The sequence below is a fragment of the Triticum aestivum genome, chromosome 4A, assembly GCF_018294505.1.
Source record: "Triticum aestivum cultivar Chinese Spring chromosome 4A, IWGSC CS RefSeq v2.1, whole genome shotgun sequence".
Lineage (NCBI taxonomy): Eukaryota > Viridiplantae > Streptophyta > Magnoliopsida > Poales > Poaceae > Triticum > Triticum aestivum.
The window spans coordinates 748739232-748763100 of record NC_057803.1 but is presented as its reverse complement, the minus strand read 5'-3'; the positions used below and the strand labels follow the sequence as shown (position 1 = coordinate 748763100).

General features: G+C 42.0%; 1 protein-coding gene, 1 long non-coding RNA gene and 1 pseudogene across 2 annotated transcripts; 2 read left to right on the top strand and 1 right to left on the bottom strand.

Moving 5' to 3' along the window:
* Nucleotides 1–784: 784 nt before the first annotated feature.
* LOC123088604 (uncharacterized) lies at nucleotides 785–7388 on the top strand. Its single transcript, XR_006441968.1, has 3 exons — nucleotides 785–1617; nucleotides 1753–2224; nucleotides 7278–7388. It is a non-coding gene; the product is annotated as an uncharacterized lncRNA (long non-coding RNA).
* On the bottom strand, nucleotides 2804–7587 carry LOC123088603 (disease resistance protein Pik-2-like; annotated as a pseudogene).
* A 1672-nt stretch (nucleotides 7588–9259) lies between these two features.
* On the top strand, nucleotides 9260–22592 carry LOC123083612 (disease resistance protein PIK5-NP-like). Its single transcript, XM_044505606.1, has 3 exons — nucleotides 9260–10141; nucleotides 19707–22275; nucleotides 22376–22592. The coding sequence occupies exons 1-2, from the start codon at nucleotides 9318–9320 to the stop codon at nucleotides 22045–22047; spliced, it is 3165 nt and encodes a 1054-aa protein (XP_044361541.1). The 5' UTR covers nucleotides 9260–9317; the 3' UTR covers nucleotides 22048–22275; nucleotides 22376–22592.
* Nucleotides 22593–23869: the final 1277 nt, after the last annotated feature.

Here is a 23869-nt window from a genome sequence, read left to right as displayed (position 1 = left end):
ATACACAATAACTTTTTTTCATGCGGGACGAACAATTTTCAAATATACCATGAACATTTTTTTAAATAAATGTTGAACATTTTTTAATACACAATCAACCTTTTATACATACACGATGACCATTTTATAATGCACCTTGACTATTTATACAATACATGATTAATATTTATGAATTACTTGACGATACTTCTTAAGCACACGATTACATTTTTAAAAGACCCATTGAAAAGTATTTTTTCACATACGCATTGATTTTTCTTAAAATATACTCCCTCTGTTCCTAAATATTTGTTTTTTTAGAGATTTCAAATGGACTAGCACATACGGAAGTATAAAGACATATTTTAGAGTGTAGATTCACTCACTTTGCTATGTATGTAGTCAATTCTTGAAATCTCTATAAAGACAAATATTTAGGAACGGAGGGAGTAATATGAAATTTTTTACATACATTGTTATATATTTGTAAAATCATGGAGAAGTGTTTCTAAATTATACATGCATTTTTTATATTCACGGAAGTTTTTGGGTATACGAGAACATTGTTTTTAAAATACAAGAATATATCTCTTTGGTATAATAACTTTTTTATATAAAAAGAAATTTCAAACAGACATCATTTTTTTTAGATACGCGAATATTTTATCTTTAAAACACTTGATTTTTGTGTAATTTACCCAAAAAAATATAAACAAAACAAAAAAATGTAGGAAAAGATGAAGATTAGGCGGTGCTGGGCCTAGCGCAGTGCCACGCACTTTAGGCGACCGCCCCCCATCGGAACTCCCATCCCATGGCGACCCCCCACCCCGCCGCCGCCGCCGCAGCCGCCGCCTTTACCCGCGATGAGGCCGGCATCGGCTGCTGCGCGGCCCTGCTCTCCTGCGAGGCCACGCGCTGCGCTTCGCCCGACGCTCTCGCCACCCACGCCAAGGATTGGGCCCACGTCGCCGCCGACCTCAGGAGGTTCCCGCTGCTGGAGACGGAGGAGGCGCCTCCGCGCCGGCCGCGCTCGCCAAAATGCGGACCGTGCACGGGCCTTTTGGCGCGTCGGCGGGAGTCCTCCACCCGAATGTGCTGGGCGAGCTCAACGCTCCCGTCAGGACTGCTGGGGAAGTGGGACGCCGCTGCCGCTGAAACCTGCGGCTTTGATTCTGCTGGCCACAAGCCTTATGTGCTCAGCGCACTTGCTGATGCTGAGCTATGGAGACTAGATACATCTTTTTTTGTTTATTTTGATGACAGGTAATTCCGGACGGAGGGAGTATTGCATACCTTGGTGGATGCAGAACAAGCTTAGCGTCGCCCAGGCCAGGCTCTGCGCAAGGGCATTGCTGATGCTGAGCTGTGGAGAAGCTTGCCGCGGGCAGCAGCTCATCAGAGAAATCGGAAGGCCGCACGAAGAACAAGAAGAAGTGGCTGGGGGAGGTTACTTCTTCTGTACTGATGCAGCTTAGAGACCATGCTACCGGCGGAAAGGGCGCTCCTCGCGTGGATTCTACAATGGTTACGGATTGGGGAACCAAATTGGAGCCCGTTGTGGATAAAGTGAAGGAAGCTATGGGGAGCCTAAAGTGAATTAGCGAGGAGGAGATTAGATTGCCTAAAGTTCCCAAGGTATGAATCAATGAACCACTGCACACGGTTTTTTTGTTACTTATATTCAGTAGATTTCAGAAGCATCTTTCTTGAACAAACAACCAGTCGATCAATTCCCTGTCTAAATGTTTATCCTTACTCCTGTCCTGCTAGGGAACACTTCACTTTGGGGCAGACCAAATGGCCATAAGGCGGCGGGCAGTTTCAGTGATAAAATGTTCATTTGAGATGCACGGTGCTGTTGACTAACTTAAGTGCATTGAGGTGGTACCAGATAGCAAAACTATACAGGAGAGATATAACAACCCATCAAAGGGAAGATACCGAGAATTCTACCAGTGTGACTTTGACATTGCTGGAGTATATGCATGAGCCAATGGAATTCTCACAGAATTGCTGGATAGGCTAGATATTGGCACGTATGATAAACCTAAATCACAGAAAGTTGCTTGATGTCCTCCTCGAGATCTGCGGTGTGCCTCCTGACAAGTTCAGAATGGTCTGCTCAAGCATCGACAAGCTTGATAAAACTGACATTCCAAGAGGTGTAGTAACTACTCTGTTTCTTGGCAACAGATCATATTGACACTTTGCATCATTCTTTCGCTCTGTCGGCCGAGATGAGGTACCCTGTTCTCTCCCCCCTGCTCCTGCTTTGTTCTTCAGATTAGCATCCATTTATGTGATAAATGACTCTGTAGGACCAACACTCCTGAGCTCTCTGAAACCTTACATTTTGGATGTATACAGCCAAAATTTCAAAAACTGTCACCGGTAGTATTGAACTTTGTTGTCAATGTCCAAACACAAAAATTGGCTGTTTCCAAACACAAAACATGGCGTAGTTTGCTACAGTTGGTCGCAAAGAAAAAATCTTCGAGCATTGTTATACAAAACGGGGGTTGTTTCTTTGCTTTGCTAAGACAATCAAACACGTACAAAACGGGAGTTCTTGGTAAAATTGGTTAACACAAACTTTACATTGCCTGCATGCGTTTGAAGGCAATCTAACTTCCTAAAACTCCTGCACTTTGGGCAAGAGCAAGAGACCTCCATACGCCAACTGAACCATGTGACTGCTATTTAGTTAAATATATAGGGTACAGAAATCTCATTCAAACACATACTATGGGATATATACATACCACAACCGAACACGAGGTAAGTTCAAAAAGATCAATAATCGAAGTAACATTACAATAGAAGTACAAATTACAAGAATGAGTGACGGATTCAGCAGTACCACATACATATGCATTACAAGAATCAATAATGGATGCAGTATGTTTATTTAGCCCCCGAGAAGGCGACGCAGACTTGATGAAACAATTCCCACTTAATTATACAATACGTACCAGATGATTTGTTAGTCAATCAAAAGATAATGTGACATATTCCAGTCTCTTCACTTGGTGATTATCTTTGGCCACTTGTTGGCATACTTTTCATCCAAGTACTTGGGGGTGTCCTTCAAATCTTGTACCAAGAACTTGGTTATTTCATCTGCTTGATTACCAACACTGAGATGCACCTCTTGGAGTCTCTTGAGAGTCTCAATGCCGTAAATCCCTTCAAAGGCTTCAAACCGCATATCAATCCTCTCCAGTGCTGGCATGACCTCTCTTCCTGTAACTGCAAAGCTCAGCCTTGGCACCATAGTTGCAAAGAAGCGAAGCAGCTTTAGACTCTTGAATCCTCCAGGTGGAATAATGATCTCCCTGTCGGTAAGCTGTTTATTTTCCTCAAGAATGTCCACTATGTCCCTATCATCCTTGCCTGCACTAAGTGTAAAGGTGAGCGTAAACAATTTGGGCAGGTCCTGGATGAGCTTGAAAGTATCAGTCCGAAGAACTGTCACAGAAAGGGTCATCTTGTAGAGGTTGTTGAGTTCTTTGATCCACTTTGGGGGCCTTTCCATCTTGCCAGACAACTCTAGGCCGATGATGTATCTTGGAGGAGTGGTCATGGTGTCTAGTGAGTTGATAAAATTAGAGCTCTCATCATTGATTGCCAATGTCTGCAGACCGCAGCTACAGAGGTACTCAATGGAGGAGCGTAATTGTTTGAAGGTCTGACCGCCCTCCCTTATATTGAGCTTGTAAATGGCAAGTTTCCTTAGCCCTGTCAGTTGATGAAGGCTTGCTACAGCTGATGAGTCCTCATCGATCTCAATCCCTGACAAGATACGAAGTGCTTTCATCGGCTCCTTGTTCTGCTCATGTGGCAACTTCAAAGCCTTCTTTGTGTTTTTGTTCCCTCCAAGCATGCTACGGAGCTGTTTGAGCTGTCCAAAAGCTTTTGGCAGCACCCCGACATTTGTCTCCCTTATGTCAAGAGTTTCTAGATACTGGAGCTTCTCGATCTTTGATGGAATCTCAGAAACCTCTGTTCATCGGAGGCTCAAATACTAAAACACAAGCATTTTACATATGTCATTCATATGCTTATCTGTCAAACCCTTCCAGCCCTCAAGATCTAGCACTTGTATTATTCCATTGTTGAACGAATGGAAAGGGAGCCGTCTGTTCTGGCTTCCAAACGCTGTCAGTGACCGCACTTGAGACAAGTTCATGCCTTTTGTTGAATTCCCATGCTTGGAACCACTGCTTTGCATGGAGAGTCGACGGAATTTGTTGCTAGGAGTTGGCATCAGCCAATGTCCACCAACAACAGTAATAAAATTCTCTTCGCTTGACTTGGACACGATATATTCCAGGATCATGTCATGAACTTTAAAGGATTTTACCTTCCCGTTGCTACTGTGATCCACAGGGCGTATTATCTTCCTGCTTACAAGCTGATTGAAGTAGGTTTCTGCCACTTCCTCTGCACTCAGCCCTTGCTTCTCAGCGACGAAACATTCTGATATCCATCGCCGGGTCAGACGCTTCTTACTAACTTTTGAGCCCTTGGGGAATATGCTCAGATACAATGAGCAGGTCTTGAGATCTGCTGGCAAGTCATTATAGCAATAATCAAGTATCCTTGTGACCCCCTCCAATGTAAGGGGAGCCACCTGCTCCGGAAATAATGACTTGCAAACTTTACTCCAATGATCATTGTTTTTTGTTGGGTTGCAAGCCACAAGGCCAGCCATGGTGACTATGGCCAAAGGCAGCCCCCCACAATATTTCCATATCTCCTCATGGACCTCTCCTATCTCCCTTTCTTTGCTTCTCTGTGGATCAGAAACACGGTCATCGAACGGACCTTTGGCATTGGCATCACTTGGGACATCGGCTGAATGCAGATGATCTGTTCCATCTCGTTCAGAGGACTCAACACCAACAGCTTGAGATCTTGTATCCATTCTTTCACTTTCTTGGCTGCTTGGGGATTCAGAAAAACCCTGATGAAATAGACTTTTGGAGTCGACATCACTTAGGGCATTAACCGTATGCAGATAATCAGTTCCATCTCTTTCTGAGCAAGCCGCACCAACAGCTTGAAATCTTGTAGTTACTATTACTCTACTATCCTTATTATTATCATGTGGCAACCAATTTCTAATGGTCTCCCATGTTTGTACAGACCATATATCATCAATCAAGAGGAGATACCTGCCAAAAAACAGGAAACAAAATACAAGTGAGAAGAAACATCCTTAGCTTATTTAAGTTCATACCACTGAGGAAAAAAAAATCCTCCGAACAGTCCAAGAGAGCCCTATACGTATTCAGATTCAACACAAATTCAACTAGTTCGACCCAACCTATGTCCAAATTGCCATATTTTTATGAATTGGATGGATATAATTTTATGATTTTGATTCTACTTTTTAGGTCCAATTTTAGTATGTTACCTGCTACGTTTTCTACAGAAATTTTTATTTAGACTCGACTAGGTTCAGCTATAAAAATCGCTATTGGTAACAAGTTGAAGTTCAGTTATAAAATTTCCACAATTATTCCTTGTGCAACCTTTTTTTTACGAAACTTCCTTGTGCAACTTTAACTATTAATATTTTGGTGTTTATTTATCAAGGCTCCACTAGTTAGATAAGGTTTCTATTTTCTGAAAAATATTCCTTTTCTCATTCACTATTGTACATACTTCAGAATGAAATGGCTGTGGTAAACAACACAATTTTATCGCAGCTTTACTACAATTTAGACACTTGATGCATATACACAGGCATTACTAACGAACTACGAGTAATTTAGAAAAAACAAAAGAAATGATTTTGAGGTACCTCCTTCCAAGCAGGCGCTTTTTGAGTTCTTCAATAAGCTGGTCACGATTCGTTGTTTCTATCTTATTCTGCATGCTGCCATCATTGCTTTGCGGCCTGTGACCAGAGAGCAGTGGCACAACTCGCTTAACTGAGCTTTTAATACCTGTCACTAGGCTCTTCTTCTCCACCTTCCCTGCGTTGCTACCCTCCTGCACCTCCTCCTTTGTGTTGATTTGACTGTCTGCTGGCTTGATTTGCCCAAGAACATCCCTTAGGACTTCATCTTCATCAAAGTTCTGAGACACTATGACTGATGCCCGACAGTCAAATTCATTCCTGAAATCTCGGTACAGTGCCATGGCAATGGTGGTCTTTCCCACACCACCAAATCCAATCAATGACACAACAGCTCGATGAGAGCCTTTATCATGTTTGGCTAGCCAACCTCCGAGCTTCTTCATGTCCATCTTCACTCCCACGGGGTTCTCTGTGCGGATGAGCTGGCGGCTCGCCACCAAATGCTCAGCAATGCCATACGTAACAGCATGGGTTGCTCCGGCTCCGGAGCTTGTTCTTGGGTTTGGGTTGTTCACTCCATATCTGCTGCGCCTCTCAGCAATGTACTGTGCCCGGACCTTGAGCTCGGCAATCTTGGAGGCAATGTCACGGCGAGGCCAGAACTTCCACATCTCGTAGACTATCGTCACGATGAAGGAGCATCTTGCATCGCTGAGAGAGTCCTGAGGGAGGCGATGAGCAAAGTCATCGATGCAGTCTTCCATGTCGTATACCATGTCACGAATCTGCTTCATCCAGTTCTTGAGCCGGCGATCGTGGTCATCCAGGGCAGAGCCGAGGTCGCCAAGAAAGGCGTGCATGCTGGCGAGCTCGTCGCTGATGTACTGGATGTCGCCGCGGATGCCGCGGATCAGAGTGTACTCTTGGGCAAGGAGACCGCCCAACTTGCCTAGGAGAGATCTCATGGTGGCTTCCGAAGCACCCACTACAAACTCCATCTTACTTATCTGTGATCTTCACTACTACAATCTGCCTCCCATTGTTGTAACTTGCAAGTGCAAAGACAGTGCTCAGCAGTTGTTGATCTATGGAAAGAATGGAAAAAAGGAAGATAGGGTCAGCATTGATTATGGCTAGAAAATAATTAATCATAAAAAGTCTCCACAATCAGATCATGGAACAATTCTAGCGATTATCAATTTGCCTCCAATCAAAGAAACTATACAAACAAAAGTTTCACTTATGACTGCATTTTATGCATACAACCCACCTAATATCATGGCTTATAGAATTTGCTAACCACAATATATATCAACACCACTAAGTTATCCCCAAAAATCAAATGAAAACCAACAATACCTAAAGATTGCATATGATGCTGAGGAAATTGGGGATGTTATGCACTTCATGGGATTTTCCGATTTGTACTTTCTATATGTCACAGCGTTAATTAATTGAGTGAAAAACACGTTCGCAATGATGGTAGGTTGTCAAGATCAACTGCCATTGCAAGTGGAACAAAAAGCTACCAGACAACAGAAAATGGAGTTGGGGGTAGAGGAGGCACCTGCAAACTGGACAAAAAGCTGCTGGTCACTGAAGAGTCTTGAGTAGACACTGGGCAGGGCAGCCACCGTCGAAGGCAGCGGCTGCACAGGCAGGTGGAAGCAGGTGCGGTGTACTCCTGCCAAACTCTATTTTCATGGTTGCTTCCTAAGAACCCACCACAATCTCCATCTTCACCTTCTCTGTTGTTGCAAGTGCAGCAAAGGATGAGTGGGCCACAGAAAGTTCAAATCAAGCATAGGCAGAGCTAACTTCCATTGCCACCTCCTCAGCAGTTGTCAATCTATCTATAAAAGGAAAGGGAAAACACCGCAAAGGCGGGTCATCGATCATGGTGAGAAAGATAATTTAGGTAATGAAACACTAAATCGTCCCCAACCAAATAACCTACCTGTGGAAATATGGCAATAGTACTCGGGTGGAAATTTAGTCACTGATAGACGACATGTGGAAATTTACTCACCGATAGATGCTAGATGCTAGATAATACTCTGTTTTTTAGGCATCTAGCACCCTGTAGTACGACTAGAAGATCTGTAAAATTAACGACAAGATTGAAACGAAAATCAACAAAATGTAGGTCTTGCATCTTTTGTCCATGCTTGCACAGTTATGAAATTAATTTTCAGGCAATTGTAGACATTACATACTTCCGAGTTTTCTTGTGAACTTGGCAAGAAAACAAGAGGCTATGCTCCTAATTGGATCGATCTCTCTTCCTCTCGTCCCTCAAAAAGAAGAGAGAAACAAGGGGGAGCACCTGCGATGCTGGCCCCCAAATAGGCTTTAGCAGTCAGTGGCCGCCGTCGAAGGTGTCAGCGGCGGAGACCTGCGTGGTGGCTCCCGGCCGGGCAGGGGATTTACCAGGCAGATGGAGGGACACTACTGCGAGCAGCACCAGCATCTGTGTTGGATTGGTTTCTTGGGTAGAGGGCGGGGAACCAAGGATGGTGGTGGACACAAGTAAAGTAGGCAAGCTGTTGAGCTTTTGCTTTTGCTTCCTGCATGCATGATTGACATCATGGCCATGACCGTGCATGCATGAACTTTGCTCCTTTGAGAAGGGAAGCATCATTCCTGGAGCATGTCACCCCAAAGACACAAAGAAAAAAGAAGCGGCGGCGGTGTTATGGCCATGAATTATTCGAGAAAAGGTGTGGAAGGGGGACTGTATCAAAGGAACAAGGTGCAACATTTTTCATTAGGGTCATTTCGTTATTTATCAGGCACAGCATTTTCTCTGGATTATGGAAGACACTAAAGAATCGCACACATTATAAATTCATCATTACATCAGACACTAAAGAAAAATGGCAAAGCTCGAAAGGATAGTGTTCCACAATAACAAAGAAAAAGAAAAGGGAAGGGCGGTTCTTTTGGAAAAGCACCGAGTAGCTTTGCTGGTCTCCAAGGAATGCATCCACCAAGAGGCACTCTATTCTTGGGGTAAGTAAATTAAGGAGAGCATCCTGTTCCTTGCTTTGCTGGTACAAATGGAGCACTGCTTTTTCAAAAGCAGAAGAGAGTAGAAGTAAAACTCCAATATAAAAGGAAAAGAAGAAGATAAGCTTCTGGTTTGTGTTGGGTTATCAGTTTGGTGCAATACGTTTGAGATCGCTTGCCTTGTCGGACTAGCCATTCATTCATTAGAAAAATCAAAAGAAGCACATCGATCTCTTCCTCCTGCTTTGCCAAATCATCAAGACAAAGAACCACTTTTCTATTTGTTGGAATGATGGAATCTAGGTTTGCTGGTATGATAACTAGTGGAAGTTATCATTTGGAGGTTGATCTCCACGTTCCACCCAGATAGACACAGTTCGCAAGGACGGCTGCCGGACCGGCGTCGGCTTCGGCACACACACACACACACACACACACACACACACACACACACATATATAGATGCTCTTTGGCGGAAGCGCTCCAGTGCATACAGCCTGCACGGCCTAGCTGAGCCATGGAGGGAGCTCCCGTGACAGCAGCCACGGGGGTCTTGGGGCCCGTCGTCGTGAAGCTGGGTGCTCTGCTGGGCAGCGAGTACAAGCTTCAGCGCCAGACTCTGAAGGACATAAAGTTCATCAAATCCAAGCTCAAGTTTGTGCATTCTATCCTTTGGGCGATATGGGGGAAGGAGACTCTTGATGCGCAATCCAAGGAGTTGAAGAAGGAAGCGCTGGATCTCGCCGATGATATGCAAGACGCCATCGACGACTTCATCCTCACCATGGAGCCAAGCCACAGAAACAAGCACCTGAAGATACAGATCAAGATCCAAGCAAGCCCCTTCCAAGATTTCAAGACAAGAGTAGATGATGTGTCAGCCCGGTGCCGCAGCAAGTGGAAGATCAAGCCTGCTGAACGCGTTTGTAGCTTATATTCAACAAAAAGGGCAGAATCCAGCACCCCCAGCAAACTGCCTCCTCATCGAGCTCCATTTGTCTGCAAGAATGCGTCAGAGATCATTGGTATGGGCAGATGGAGAGAGGACCTCATAACATACCTGGTAGGAGAAGGGAGCACAATGGCTCAGCCACAGTTCAAAATGGCATCCATTGTTGGGATGGGCGGTGTGGGCAAAACAACCCTTGCCAGCCTTGTGTATGAGGAGATTGGAAATAAGTTCCAGTCCCGGGCTTTTGTGTCCGTCACTCCAACCGCCAACATGAAGGAGGTTCTCACAAGTATTCTCCACCAAGTAGGAGCTGAACTACCTGCTGGCACCAAAGCAAGGACGGAGGAAGATATCATCCACACCATATCGAACTTCCTAGAGGACAAAAGGTGCGCACATTTATAGCTTCAATTTTAGCTAATATTTTTGTAATGTGCATCCTTAGTGTCCGGATTTCAAATTTGTGTTTAAGAACATGTGGTTTCAAAAATTAATTTGTCCAAGCTGTTTGAAAATTGAACTAAATTTAATAGAAACATTGTGGTTCCTGGGAAAAAAAGTTGAATTCCATATGAACTAGGCCATGAACAATAGAAATTTGAGAAGAAAAAATTTCGGTGCCATTTATATTTCCTTCAAATTTTCACTCGTGGTAATTACCAATGTGATGTAAAGATCTGAACTCTAGGCTCAAAATTAAGCTATTTTAACTGTTTACATGTTTTTTGTCCATTAGACGAATAACCAAATCACATTGTACAATCATGTATGATAGGTATAGAGTTCTAAACTCAAAATGTAAATGTTAACAAATATCTTTACATAAGTCAGAATATTCAAGTTAATTTAATAACATAATTTAAAATATATTATATCTATTATTATATTTAAATAATAGGAAAATAACTGCTCAGATGAAGCAACAAAAAATAGGTTCAGATTTAGTACACACAAGCATTGGAAAATGTAATGCCAATTTAGAAGGAGAAAACTGGTCGGATACATAAGCAATCGAAATCCTCCAGGAGAAGGACACGATGAAGACGTGCATGCATGGTCACTGTAGAATCTTTTTCTCTACATATTGTGTTAGAACATAGAGTTTTAAAGCAATAATAATAATAATACCATATTATGATAGACTGCAATGCACGCGGAGCAAATTATAGTAATGGACATGAACATGAACCGAAAGACGAACAACTCGCCAGCATGACTAGAAGCTAGCAGATAAGTACTTGAAAATGTGACTATACCAGTTACATCACACATTTAGGTGTGCAAATGCGGGCAACCCACCCAAAAGTGTCCTAAAAGTAAAGATATATTCTCTTGAACAAAATACTAATTAAACATTTAGAGCATGTATATGACTTTTATTAGGTATATAAATATGTATACAACTATGTTTTGTCCATTAAATTTGGAACAACAATTTAAAAACTCCATATGTCAACCATACATAGTCAAATTTTGAAATATATTCCATTAGTAGTTGCATTTTTATTATAAAATCAACTTAGGATTGCACTCAACACAGGTAATTAGAGCATGTGGAGGAACAATATTTTAGTACTAGAAAATGCAATTGCAATACGACCATTGAAGATTAGAGTTAAAGTAGAGAACACACTGAGTACAACCCATAAAATGTTTAAGTTGTTACTACTATATAATTCTTTGCAAAATTATTGGTGGAAAATGGACAACGGGGATGGGGAATGCAGGACAGAAAGCTTGATATTAATGTGATAGTCAATGCTTTCGCAACAGTCTAATACACTCAACCGCTTGATATAGATATTATAGCTAGTGCTTTTGCAACGGTCTAATATACTCACCTAAAAGGTCTTCATCAAAATACCATCACATTTCTCAAAGTGAATTTTATTCCTACAATATTTTACATGTATAATTTGAAATATATATTAATGCTAATGTAATGAGGAATTAAAGAAAATAACAGCTGTCATCGGGGCCAAATTACTTATAAATAAAGCGTTATACATAAACCAAGCTGTGTCAATGCGCGGGCCACGCATCTAGCTAGTCATTATTGAGACACTAAAAAAAGAATGGTGGAGATTGACCGATCTAACGTTAGTATATTTTAACGGTAGATATTCATCAATCTGCTTTATTGAAACGATGGTAGATATACAAATGGGCTAACTATTAAACAAGCAACTGAATTATTTTTTTGGTTCAATCAAATCACTCTCCACCGTCCGATCAAGATCCAAAGGTCCAACTGCCTTCTTCGTCGTCTAGCCTTCTGCCTCGCTTGTTTCTTCTTCCTCCGGCCTTCTATATACTAAAACTAAAATAAAATCTAAAACACAGTTTTCTAACAATGAATGAATTAGTTGCCTTGGTAGTACCCTTCAAGAAGAAAGAAAAAAAACTTAAACGAATGGTGCCGAAAATTTGCACACAATACGCATAGAAATTGAATTTTTTAATAGGCAAGAATAACCATATAATAGTGCACTTTTTGCATTGTAGTAAATAATTCCAGCACTCAAATTGTGTTTAAACGGCAGAGATTACTGCCATATGAAATGGTTTGTACCTAGTACGGAGAATTGGGTGCAATAAAGTCATTTTAGAAATAGATTGCACCTTTGCTGCGGAGGTGGTGCAAAAAGCTGATGATTATGTGGGCTCGGACATAGCCATTGTTCTTGAATGCCAAGAGCTAGCACTGGACTTTGCAGATGTTCCACATACCCACTACCTGCGGGAAGCAAATGAAGTTGCAATTGATCTTGCGAGGAACTTGTTTAGCGATAGATCTTCTTGTTTTTTAGACTCTACGTTCCCTGTTTTTATTTCTCATACCCTTGTAAATGAACTTGCGATTATTTGAGAAATAAAGTCTTGATGTTTCAAATATATATATATATACAACGAAGCCCCGTCCGAATATGGATTTACTAATTAGCAGTCCTACACGTCGTACTAACGGTTGACTATGGCGGAAAGAATACTTGTGCTAGTTTTTTTTAGAACTATACTTGAGCTAGCTATACGTACTTTCTTTTCTCTAACCACAAATGATGGCGGGATCCCATGGGTAGGTCCAAAATAGAGAACAACTTTGCAGGCCCAACGTGATCCAAGTCCATTCTGAAAAGCCTAGTCCGCTGGAGGCACTCCGGAGGAGACCTCCTATTTAGCACTGTACACGCCAGCGAACGACGGAGAGCGGACCCCCCGCTCCCTCATGGGCCGGCTCTTGTGTGAGGCGGGAAAGCGGAAGCATCCTTTTTGTTGCTTTTTTTAAATTGTTTTCCATTATAAGACTAATTCGGGATTTCAAAAAAGTTACAACCTTTGAAACGTTCGTGAATCCGAAAATTGTTCATGATTTGGAAAAAATGTTCGTGAAATGATAAATGCTCACGGAATTAAAAAAACTTACACCAGATTCAAAAACATTTCTGGAATTCAAAAAATGTTCGTGATTTCAAAGGAATGCACATTTTTTGAACATCGATGAACAAATTTGGCATCTGATGAACATTTTCTTAATTTGATAAACAAAATTTGTTTTCCAGAAGTTTTTTGGAAAAATTATGCAAAATTTAAATTTGATGAACATTTTTTGGAAAAATGATGAATAAATTTTTAATTCAGTGATCAAATTTTGAATGTGATGAATTTTTTTGAAAATAAAGAACAAAAAAAAGAATCTGTTGAACAATTTTTTAGTTAGATGAACAAATTTTGAATTTTTATGGACATTTTTTAATCTGATGAACAATAAATTGAATTTGATGAACATTTTTTGATTGTTGAACATTTTTTTACATGGTTGAACATTTTTGGAATTCGATGAACAAAAAAAGTGTAAACGAATTTGAAAATAAAAAATGCCAAAATAGTCAAAAAGTGAAGAAGAAAATAGAAAAGGAAAAGGAAAAAACAAAAAACAAAAGAAAATATAAGAAAAGAAAGAAAAAAGTGAAAACAAAAGAAAAACAAAAAAACGGTGTAGAAAACATAAAAAAATGGTGCTTGGCAGGTTCTAAAACCTTACGAAAACCAATGGCAAAATAAACCGAAAAATGGGCCGGCACATACGCTGAACGGGGGAGCTCGGAGGGTGCGTGTTGTGTCGCTAGCTGGGGACCTACGCGTTGTATAGCATCCCGCCTCCAGGAGGCCAACTCGGCTGAAGTATCCCCTTCACACTGCGTAGGTTTGGGCTGACCGAGCTAGCCGTTTCTGGTTTTGAGAAGGTTCTAGCACCATCCCAAACCATTTTTTCTTTCGTTTTTTACCTCTTTTTATTTTTCCTTTTTTCCTTTCTCTTTTCATTTCCGTTTTTCATTTTTGTTTTTCATTTTCGTTTTCCATTTATTTTATTTTTATTTTTTATTTCTTGGTTTCTCTTACAAAATTCACAAACATTGTGTGAAATCTGGGAACAACTTTTTCAAACCGGTGAACATTTTTTGAAATTAATTTTTTTTTCATTGAATTCAAAATTTTTTGATAGAAAAAAATCTTCATTAAATTCAAACGATGATGATGAATTTTTTATAAATGTTTGTCATCTTCAAAAATTTCCATCAAATTATCTATAGATTCATGTATATCTTTATTCTCTTTCAAAGCAGCAGACATTCTAGGCATTAGAAGCATAGTTTTCACAGCAATATTTAATTATGGCAAAATTTTCAGATTTATAGAGAGTAATATCATACTTTTCAAACAAAGAAGCAACTTCATAAGCGCCCTTAAAAGCAAAAAATTCTTCCATTTGTTCGATATCATAGTAACTATAAACACCTTTGGAATAAGAAGATAAGATTTCATTATCATTAAACTCACATCGGTAGGGAAGATGTTTTTAGGGTTCTCCGAGCAAAAATTAAAATCATAAATTTCACATAGATTGCAAACATAGCATAGCATACAATTTATTTGATGCCATAAGAGTCTACCTTTCTGAGACAAACGGTGACGAACAAAAGGAGCATGTTCATCTAAAGATTTTCCATCAACTAAACTAGCTGGGGTTTCAGCACGAGCACAAATGGATCGAAGATGATCCAAGTAGAAAACTTTAAGTGGATCCATAGTTATCTTTATTTTTCTTGTTTCTTTTCTGTTTTTGAGTCATGACATGACAACAAAAAGCAAGCAAACAAGCAACATGGCAAACGGAAAATATTTTTGTATTTTTGTAAAAGCTTTTTAGAAGTGGGGGAGATGACAACGAGAGGCAAATGGCAAATAATGTAGATGCAAGCAGATGAAGGTTTATGCATAGGTACTTGATAGTTGTTGATGATATCTCCCTGATAACGGCGCCAAAATTCTTCCTGCTACTTGTGAGCTGTGTTGCGATTTTCTCAAAGAGGAGATGATGATGCAGTACAATAGAGGTAAGTATTTCCCTTAGTTGTAAAACCAAGGTAATCAATCTAGTAGGACAAATAAGCAATGACTAGTAAACATCACCTGCACACAAACAACAAATACTTGCAAACCAACACAAACAAGGTGTTGTCAATCCTTTGATGGTTATGAGCAAGATTAAATTGTATATTTTTTTGATAGATAGATCGGACAAAAAAAATACAAGAAAATTTCAGCGATGTATTTTAAGTTTTAATAGATGATAAAAGTTAGACCCGGGGGCCATAGTTTTCACTGGAGGCTTCTCTCATAAAAATAGCATACGGTGGGTAAACAAATTACTTTTGGGTAATTGATAGAAAAGTAAATAATTATGACGATATTCAAGGCAATGATCATGTATATAGGCATCACGTCCGAGATAAGTAGACTACAACGATTTTGCATCTACTACCATTACTCGACACATCAGCCGCTATCCAGCATGTATCTAGTGTATTTAGTTCATGGAAGAACGGAATAACGCCTTAAGCAAGATGACATGATGTAAACAAGATAAACTCACATATGAAATAAATCGCATCTTTTTACCCTTAATATTAACGATACATGCATGCCATGTCCCTTTCTGTCACTGGGATTGAGCACCGCAAGATCGAACCCATCACAAAGCACCTCTCCACATGGTAAGATAATTCAATCTAATTGGCCAAACCAAACCAATAAATCAGAGAAAAAATATGAGGCTATAAAAATCATGCATAATAGAGTTTGGAGAAAACTCAAATAATATTCATTGATAGATCTGATCATAAATTCACAATTCATTGGATCCCGACAACACATCGCAAAAAGTCATTACATTGAATAGATCTCCAAGAACATTAAGGAGAACATTGTATTGAAGATCTAATAGAGAGAAGAAGTCATCTAGCTACTAACTATGAACCCCTAGGTCTGTGGTAAACTACTCACGTGTCATCGGAGGGCCAACAAGGATGACGAAGAGCCCCCTCCGTGATCGGATCCCACCTCCGACACAGTGCCGAAAAAGGCCTCCAGATGGGATCTCGTGGTTCTAGAACTTACGGTGGTGGAAAAAGTATTTCGTGTACTCCCCTGTTGGTTTCACGATTTTAGAGAATTTATAGATGCAGAGTTAGGTCAAACGGCGCACATAGGCCCCACAACACACTAGTGCACGCCTAACCCCTGGGCGTGCCCAGGTGTCTTGTGGGCCCATGGTAAATCGTCTGGTCTTCTCCTGAAGCATCTCTGTCTTTTTTGTCTAGAAAAAATCTCCAAAAAATTTCATGGCATTTAGACTTCGTTTGGTACTAATATTCTGCGAAACCAAAAACAAGCAAAAAAAATAACAACTGGCAGGGGGCACTTGGTTAATAGGTTAGTCCGAAAAAAATATATAATTGCTTGAAAGTGTATATAAAACATTCAAGATTGATAATATAATAGCATGGAACAATGAAAAATTATAGATACATTGAAGACGTATCATGTACCATTTTCGTGGATGTACATGCAAGAATTGGGCGAGGCACATTTGAGGAGGGTCTTCGAAAGGCATGTCGAGAAGGTAGAACCACTCCTCTTGCTAGTTTTCATTTAGCTCTTTCGGGGTATTGCCGAAGTATGTAGACCCGGCTACCTTGCAGACCTCGACCCCGCCATAATCAAATAGCAAACCTCCTCGGACATGTGGAACTATGCTAAAGTATTTGCACCACAAATCGAAATATGGCTGGCATCCGAGGAAGGCTTCATATAAGTGATATAACAAGCTATGTGAAGGATCAAGTTGGGTGACAGGTGGTGGAGCCGAAGGCCGTAGAAGTGTAACAAACCCCTCAAGAAAGGATGAATTGGAAAGCCAAGGCCCATAAGAAGGAAAGTAATGAAGCATACCCACTCGTGGTCCTGAGGCTTGGACTAGGGATCTTGAATGAAGTTCCCGTTGAGGGCAACCAATCCAACGCGGGCAAACGCAATCTCCGACGGAGGCAAATATCCCAATGCAGTGAGCTGATCCAATTGACCTTGAGTCACAGAGTATCTCTTCCACTCTCCCTCGAGAAGGCCGGTGGAGTGCGAAGATGAAGCAACTGCGGAATCCATGGCGACAGGCTCTCTCGCGCGGTGATGGATTGGGCGATTTCCCTGAGGTAAACGAAGGGAGAAAAGACCGGCCGGATCAGAACAAGTAAAGTTATGGGGGATGTAAAATATTTTTGCCCTGCGGTTGCGACTTTTTACAACATATTCTTGCCGTGCAATGATGTGACGCTTGAGTCATGCAGTGGTAAACCCGCATATTTCCCAAGCATCGTGCGGTAATCTTGAGCGGGGATCGAGGGGGCAGTTAATGGTGCCACTTTATGTGTCTTGGGGCACATTAAACTTTTTGATTCGACGTCCCAATGGTGGGGTCCTAAAATGCACGTACACACTACGAAGACCCTTGATATGACAACATGTCTGAAGAGGTTGAGGCGGTCAAAGTTGTCAGGGTGGGGTTGGGCCGTGACCGGACCCGAGTAAGGAAATTGGTTCGCCCTTAAGGCAACAGTGTGCGGGTAGAGATCCTCGAATATGAGGAACCCCTCAAAGACCGTAAAAACTTCTGTTAAAGAGTTTAGGAAAGTTTAGAGGGCTCCTCGGATTCCTGAGGTATAAAAGCTCCTCGGCCAAGACTTGACCACTTCAAGAAATCGTATGGAGACTTCATGAACCAACTTGCACGACCGATGAACGAAGACAGAGAACAACTCTGAAGGACTGAGGAGCATCCTTGACTTGAAGACCGATTCGGGGGGCTACTATTGGTCTCTTGGACTAAGGGGTGGTTGCGACGTCGGCTCCCGGCCATATGGGCCAAGCCGACGACCCCCATCATAATCAACCACTGGGCCACGTTCATCGGGCCCAGGAGCGCCAAGATGGATATCTTCCGAAGACTTGGCTCATACTTCAAGATTTAGAGGTCGTCTTTGTCATTATTACCCGTAGATGTAACCGACCTATGTAAACCCTAGGCACACCCGATATCTATTTAAACCGAGGGGTGAGAACCGTAGACAACATCCTCACACACACAAACTCGTGGTAGATCGACTTGTAACTTGTACTCACTTGAAATCAATACAATAAATTAAGCAGTACGTAGGGCGTTATCTCCTCGAGAGATCCTGGACCAGGGTAAATTCTTGTGTCCCCTCTTACCCTCACACCAAGTCTATCAGCTTAGGACCCCCTACTGGAAATCTACTAGATTTGACACCATCAGTCGGTGCCATGAAGGTGGAGCGGCACGCGGCGGATGGAGGGCGCATGGAGGCGGGGCCAGTCCGGACAAGGGGCAGAGGATCTAGTGCGCGGCGGAGTTGCCAGCCTAGATGTTGCGTGTGTGCGTGCATGCCAGCTTCTCGAGCAGGGGAGGGCAACACCGTGGAATGCCGCTGCTTCGCCGCCGGGAGGTGCCAATGTCCATCTTGAATGGTCTTTTTTGGGATTGTTCATCGTGAATAGTTAACACTCCCTCTGTTCCCAAATATAAGTCTTTTTAGAGATTCCAACAAGTGACTACATACGGAGCAAGATGAGTGAATCTATACTTTAAAATATGTTTACATACATCCTTATGTTGTAGTTCATTTGAAATGTCTAAAAAGACTTATATTTAGGAACGGAGGGAGTATATTTGAAACAACAAAACAATGCGATAGCTATTAATCATGAGAGCAGATGCCAATGTTTCTTAGTTATTGTGAATATATATTCGAAACAACACACGCGTGCAATTGCCATTAAATAGAAAAGATGATCCATCCGTAGCAAGTACACGTACATTGCACGTAATGCTGGGGGAGTGCGTCAAGCCTCAACCAACAACCATGCAAAAAAAAAACACAACTACTCCCGTACTAAAAAGAAGGGTTGTGGCGTGTAACGTGTGACTGAGTATAAGGACACGTCACCGCTCCTTTTTTCTCGCAGTCAGTCATTTAATTGGCCACAACTATAATATACTAGCTCTGTACGAAAATATAAGACTGGCATTCCAGCTCCTGGATGAAACAGTAACGCGAATAATAATATTAAATGTTTTTGAAAATTCTGAATTTGTTGTAGATGATTATATAGTGTTGCAAACATGCATGGAAAAATTCATTCGAAACAGAGTGGCGGTGTTTCTTCGGGAAAAAAGTTATAATTTGGGGTGACATTTTGGGGTAACTTTTGGTGTTTGATTTGTTTGTTTTTTTGGTATAAGCCAAAATGTTTAATCTTTTTGCCTCAAAATGTGCAGCTGACATTTGAATGTGACTAAGTACACAAAAAAATTATCTTGTTTTTTTTTTCATGTCAAAATTTGTTTTTTGTCCCAGGGAGCAAATGCTCCCGGGAGCCAAATTGACTTTCCGGTTTTCGTAGGCTAAACTTGCCTAAAAAATGTCTTATATTTTGATACAGAGGGAGTACGTTGTAGAAGGTGAGTACCAAAGAATGATTTACAGCCTCATGCGGTGTTTGTCTACTACTAACTATTTGTGTAACCAACTTGCCTAGGTACCTAGTAGTAATTGATGACATATGGCATCATGGAGAATGGGAGATCATCAGCAAGTCTGTTCCACAAAATAATCTGGGCAGTAGAATTGTCATGACAACCCGTATTGATTCTGTATCAGATGATATCGATTATAACAAGCTCTGCATCAGAATGAATCCTGGATGGAGTTTTGAAGAGGAAAGATGGTTCTACGGACATCATGTGCAAGATTTCACCGCTTGGATGAAGCCTGACATGGTTGGAGAAGGTTTTGACCGTGACCATCCTATTGTGCGCATGTGTGGTGGTGTGCCGTTAGCACTACTTTGCATGTTTTCGGCAATGAGAATGGTCCGAGAGCAACAAGAACTAGGGGTACATGTAAAGGCATGCGTTGTGCAAGATATGATTGAGAAGCAAGTTAAGCAAAGTGGAATTCAGAACACTCCAGGGTTTGAACCGTTGGTAGAGAGTTTCCAGCTTGGCTACACCAATCTTCCTCACCATATGTTGAAGACCTGCTTGTTGTACTGCAGTGTATACCCTGAGAATTACCCTTTTTGCATGAATGATTTGGTCATGAGATGGGTCGCTGAAGGATTTACTTATAAAGTTGATGTAGCAAAAGATTACCTCAAAGAGCTTGGCAACAGGGGATTTATGCTGCATATGAAGGATTCATCTGGCATGCCCTACTACCAAATGAATCCGATGATGCAAAATTTCCTTAGATGGAAAGCGCGTGAAGATAATTTCATTACTTGTAGTTCCGACATCGCATTGGCATATGCATGTCGAATCCATCGGCTATGTATCGATGGTTATCAAGTTGATGACGGTGAGGTGCAGGTGGTGGATACCTTGTTCGAACTGGATTGGTCCCAGATTCGATCTCTTGTTGTTTTTGAAGGTGCTAAGAGATATGTCCCTTTTGAGAAGTTGGAACGTGTGCGGGTGTTGGATCTTCATTATCATCATCATCATTATCTTGAATTCCTAAAGTCTTATTGGAATCCTTTTGGGGACTTTGGATTCGAGGCCCTTGCAAATCAGCATGTGAAGGATATATGTGGACTGCTCCGTGTGAGGCACCTATTCGGCCTAGAAGGGATAGGAATCAGTGAGATACCGCCGGAAATAGCAAGGCTACAGCATCTGGAGACTTTGCAGGTAAGATTCACATCGATCACAGAGTTACCCAGTGAGATTAGGGACCTACAACAATTGAAGACTCTGGTCGTGAGTCAGAACCAAAAGCTGGCAGAGCTGCCCAGGGAGATAGGGGATCTGCAACAATTAGAGACTCTGGACCTGATGAGCTGTACCAGGCTGACGGGGCTGCCACGTGAGATCGGGAACCTCCAGAATTTGGAGAATCTGAACCTGCATTGGACCATGCTCAAAGAGCTGCCTCTGGAGATTGGGAAGTTGCAGCATTTGAAAACTCTGGATATTGGTTCGAATAGCATCACAAGGCTAGGCAATGAAATTGAGGACCTGCATCATTTAGAGACCCTGGACCTGAGTTACAACCGGGGGCTCACACAGCTGCCTCGTGAGATGTGGAAACTGCAGAATTTGAAGCGGCTGCTCTTGAATGGTACAGGGGTGGTGAAGATACCAAGGGAAATCGGAGGGCTAAAGAAGCTGGAGATTTTGAAATTAGACGACACCATCGGTGCACTGCCTTGGGAAGCTAGTCAGCTCTCGAAATTGGAGGGGGTGCCCGAGTGCGTCCGCCAAGCCTGGAAGAAGAGTGAACTTATGTCTTGTGAGCTAGCCGGGGAGATCTTGTCCATTCGACTGGTCAATCGGGCCATTGATAGGGGGGGCCTAATCGTTGGGACAAAACACATGCAGATTCCACAGTGGATCAAGGAACACTTCAACGACCTTGGCTCCTTGGATATCAGGATCTGCAAACTGGAGGAGCGGGATGTCAAGATTCTGCAGGAGATGCTCAACCTGGAAAACCTCACGCTAAGGTTCGACGCCATCCCAAGAAAGCCCATAGCCATCAGCGGTGAAGGGTTCCCAAGGCTCAACAGACTCGTTGTTGATTGCCGGCTTCCACGGGTTGTCACCTTCCAGGAAGGAGCGATGCCGAAGCTGGGAATCCTCCGCTTCGAGTTCCAGTTCTACGGTGGACCACCTCCAGCTGCAAATAAAGGAGACCCTCGGCTGGGTGTCAAGCACCTCCGGTGCCTCTTCTTGGTCGAATTTAGATGCAGCGAGGAATGGTATGGAGGAGCAGCAGAGAGCAGCCCGTGCATGAGCGCCATGATTGACGTCGTGAGGAAAGAAGCCCGGGAGCATCCCAAAAAGATCTACTTTCGTGTCACTGGCCGCAAGGAATAGATATTTCCAGCGATCGAGGAGAGCGCACAGGCTTCCAGCAGTGGGACAAGCAAGATCGACGACACTCCAAACAGTGGGAGGGGCGAGATCCATGAGGAGGAAGAGACTTTTCCAAGGAACGAGAGCGGAAAGGTTTCGGGCAGTGGGACGACTGGCGAGATCCAGGGGCAGGAGGAGAAGATCCAGGAGGAAGAAGCGTGATTGGGTTTCTTGACGAGTATTGCTGAGGTAATACTCTTGGCTCTTAATTTCCTTGTTTTCCATTTATTACCGCCACTAGTAGCTAACTAATACACGTACTTACTTGTACACTCGTCCTAATTTGCAGGTTGGCTGGCTGGTTATTTCGTCATCGTGATGCTAGCTGTTCTTCTTCGGGCCGGATGTTCTTCTTCGGGCTTTCTCCATCTGATGCTAGCTGTTGCTTAATTTCCATTGTCATATGCAAAAGCTTCCAAGTTGATTTGGCCTTCAAAGGCACCTGTATCTGTATGCCACTTCAAAGGTATTGTCATGTAATTTAATTATAATCCCTTCGAAGGGAGCCAACAATTTGCTCCTCTTATCTTGTATAGTAGGTTTTATCATGCGCTTGATTGCTACGAAAACTCTATTGTTATTTTTATGTAATAATAAATGTAATGTTTTTTGTTTTTCGTTTGAAATCGAAAGCAGAGATTATATATAGCTGGCTAACGCTCAAGCAGAGATTGTATTATAATAGTATTTTATCGTTTAGATCACTAAGTAGCTGGGGGTGTATGCACTAATAAGCATAAGCAGATAGAATTAATCACTCCCTCTGTAAATAAATATAAGAGTGTTTAGATCACATAACAAGTATATCCGTCTACATATTATACTACTACAACAACCGGCAAAAGCTAACTGATAGTATCTTTTACCAAAAGATTGACCAAAATGATCAGGAACCAACAGACAGAGGGAAGGCTAAGCTGCAACTTGTTTCAATCGTCTTAAAAGAAAAATTATACACCGACAAACAAATATCAATATCAGGGAGCACCCGCCCGATCTGCTTGAAACTGGTAAGATCTAAATGAATGCCAAATAGGATTTCCCTGGGTCCCCATCCTCCAATCAAAGAGGATCCCAAATAATTATCAGCAACACAACACACTAGAAGAAAATGCATTTAATCAACTACTGTAACATAAACAACATACTAATACAGAAACCCTGGGAATTGAACCAACTGCTATGAAATGACCTGTTTTGACATTCTCATTCTCATTCTTCGCCCAGTAATTTTCTCCCAGATGAATGACCAGTAAAAAAATGTAAAAAAAAAATGGCTCCAACTTGAGGACACCAGCTCAAAAATGGGACGTACCCTCTAACTCGACCGCCTGCTCGCTCCAAGGCTAACTAAAACCCTGGTAAAACCGAGAGGTCGGCGACCCCCTTGGTCAAACTTGCAACCTTTTGCAGCAGCGCCAGCCGATTGTTGTGGATCCTCTCGTCTTCCTGTTCCATGGGCCATCACCATACAAGTTTAATTAGCAAAGGTATAGATATGTGCATATATACACTGTCAAGTGGTAAAATGAAATGAATCGTGATAGATCTTAAAACACATAGATTTTTGCTCACCGCCATGACGAAAATATTGTTGAAGAAATCCTCCAGGGGTTGTATCAGAAGCAGGGAGGTCTAGGCGAAGGTTTTGACGTCGACTCCTGCAATGGCAGTGAACAGAATAGAGTACAGGTTGAGCAGCATGAACTGCAGATCTGAAACATGTCATTTTGAGAAATGAGAATAGTAGACTTGTGTACCATGATCATCATGGAACAGAAGA

What these genes read in the sequence shown, in the direction of transcription:
- LOC123083612 (XM_044505606.1), top strand. Translation starts at nt 9,318, where the DNA reads ATGGAGGGAGCTCCCGTGACAGCAGCCACGGGGGTCTTGGGGCCCGTC. An exon ending in AACTTCCTAGAGGACAAAAG is followed by an intron (nt 10,142 to 19,706) that starts GTGCGCACATTT and finishes CAACTTGCCTAG; the next exon opens with GTACCTAGTAGTAATTGATG.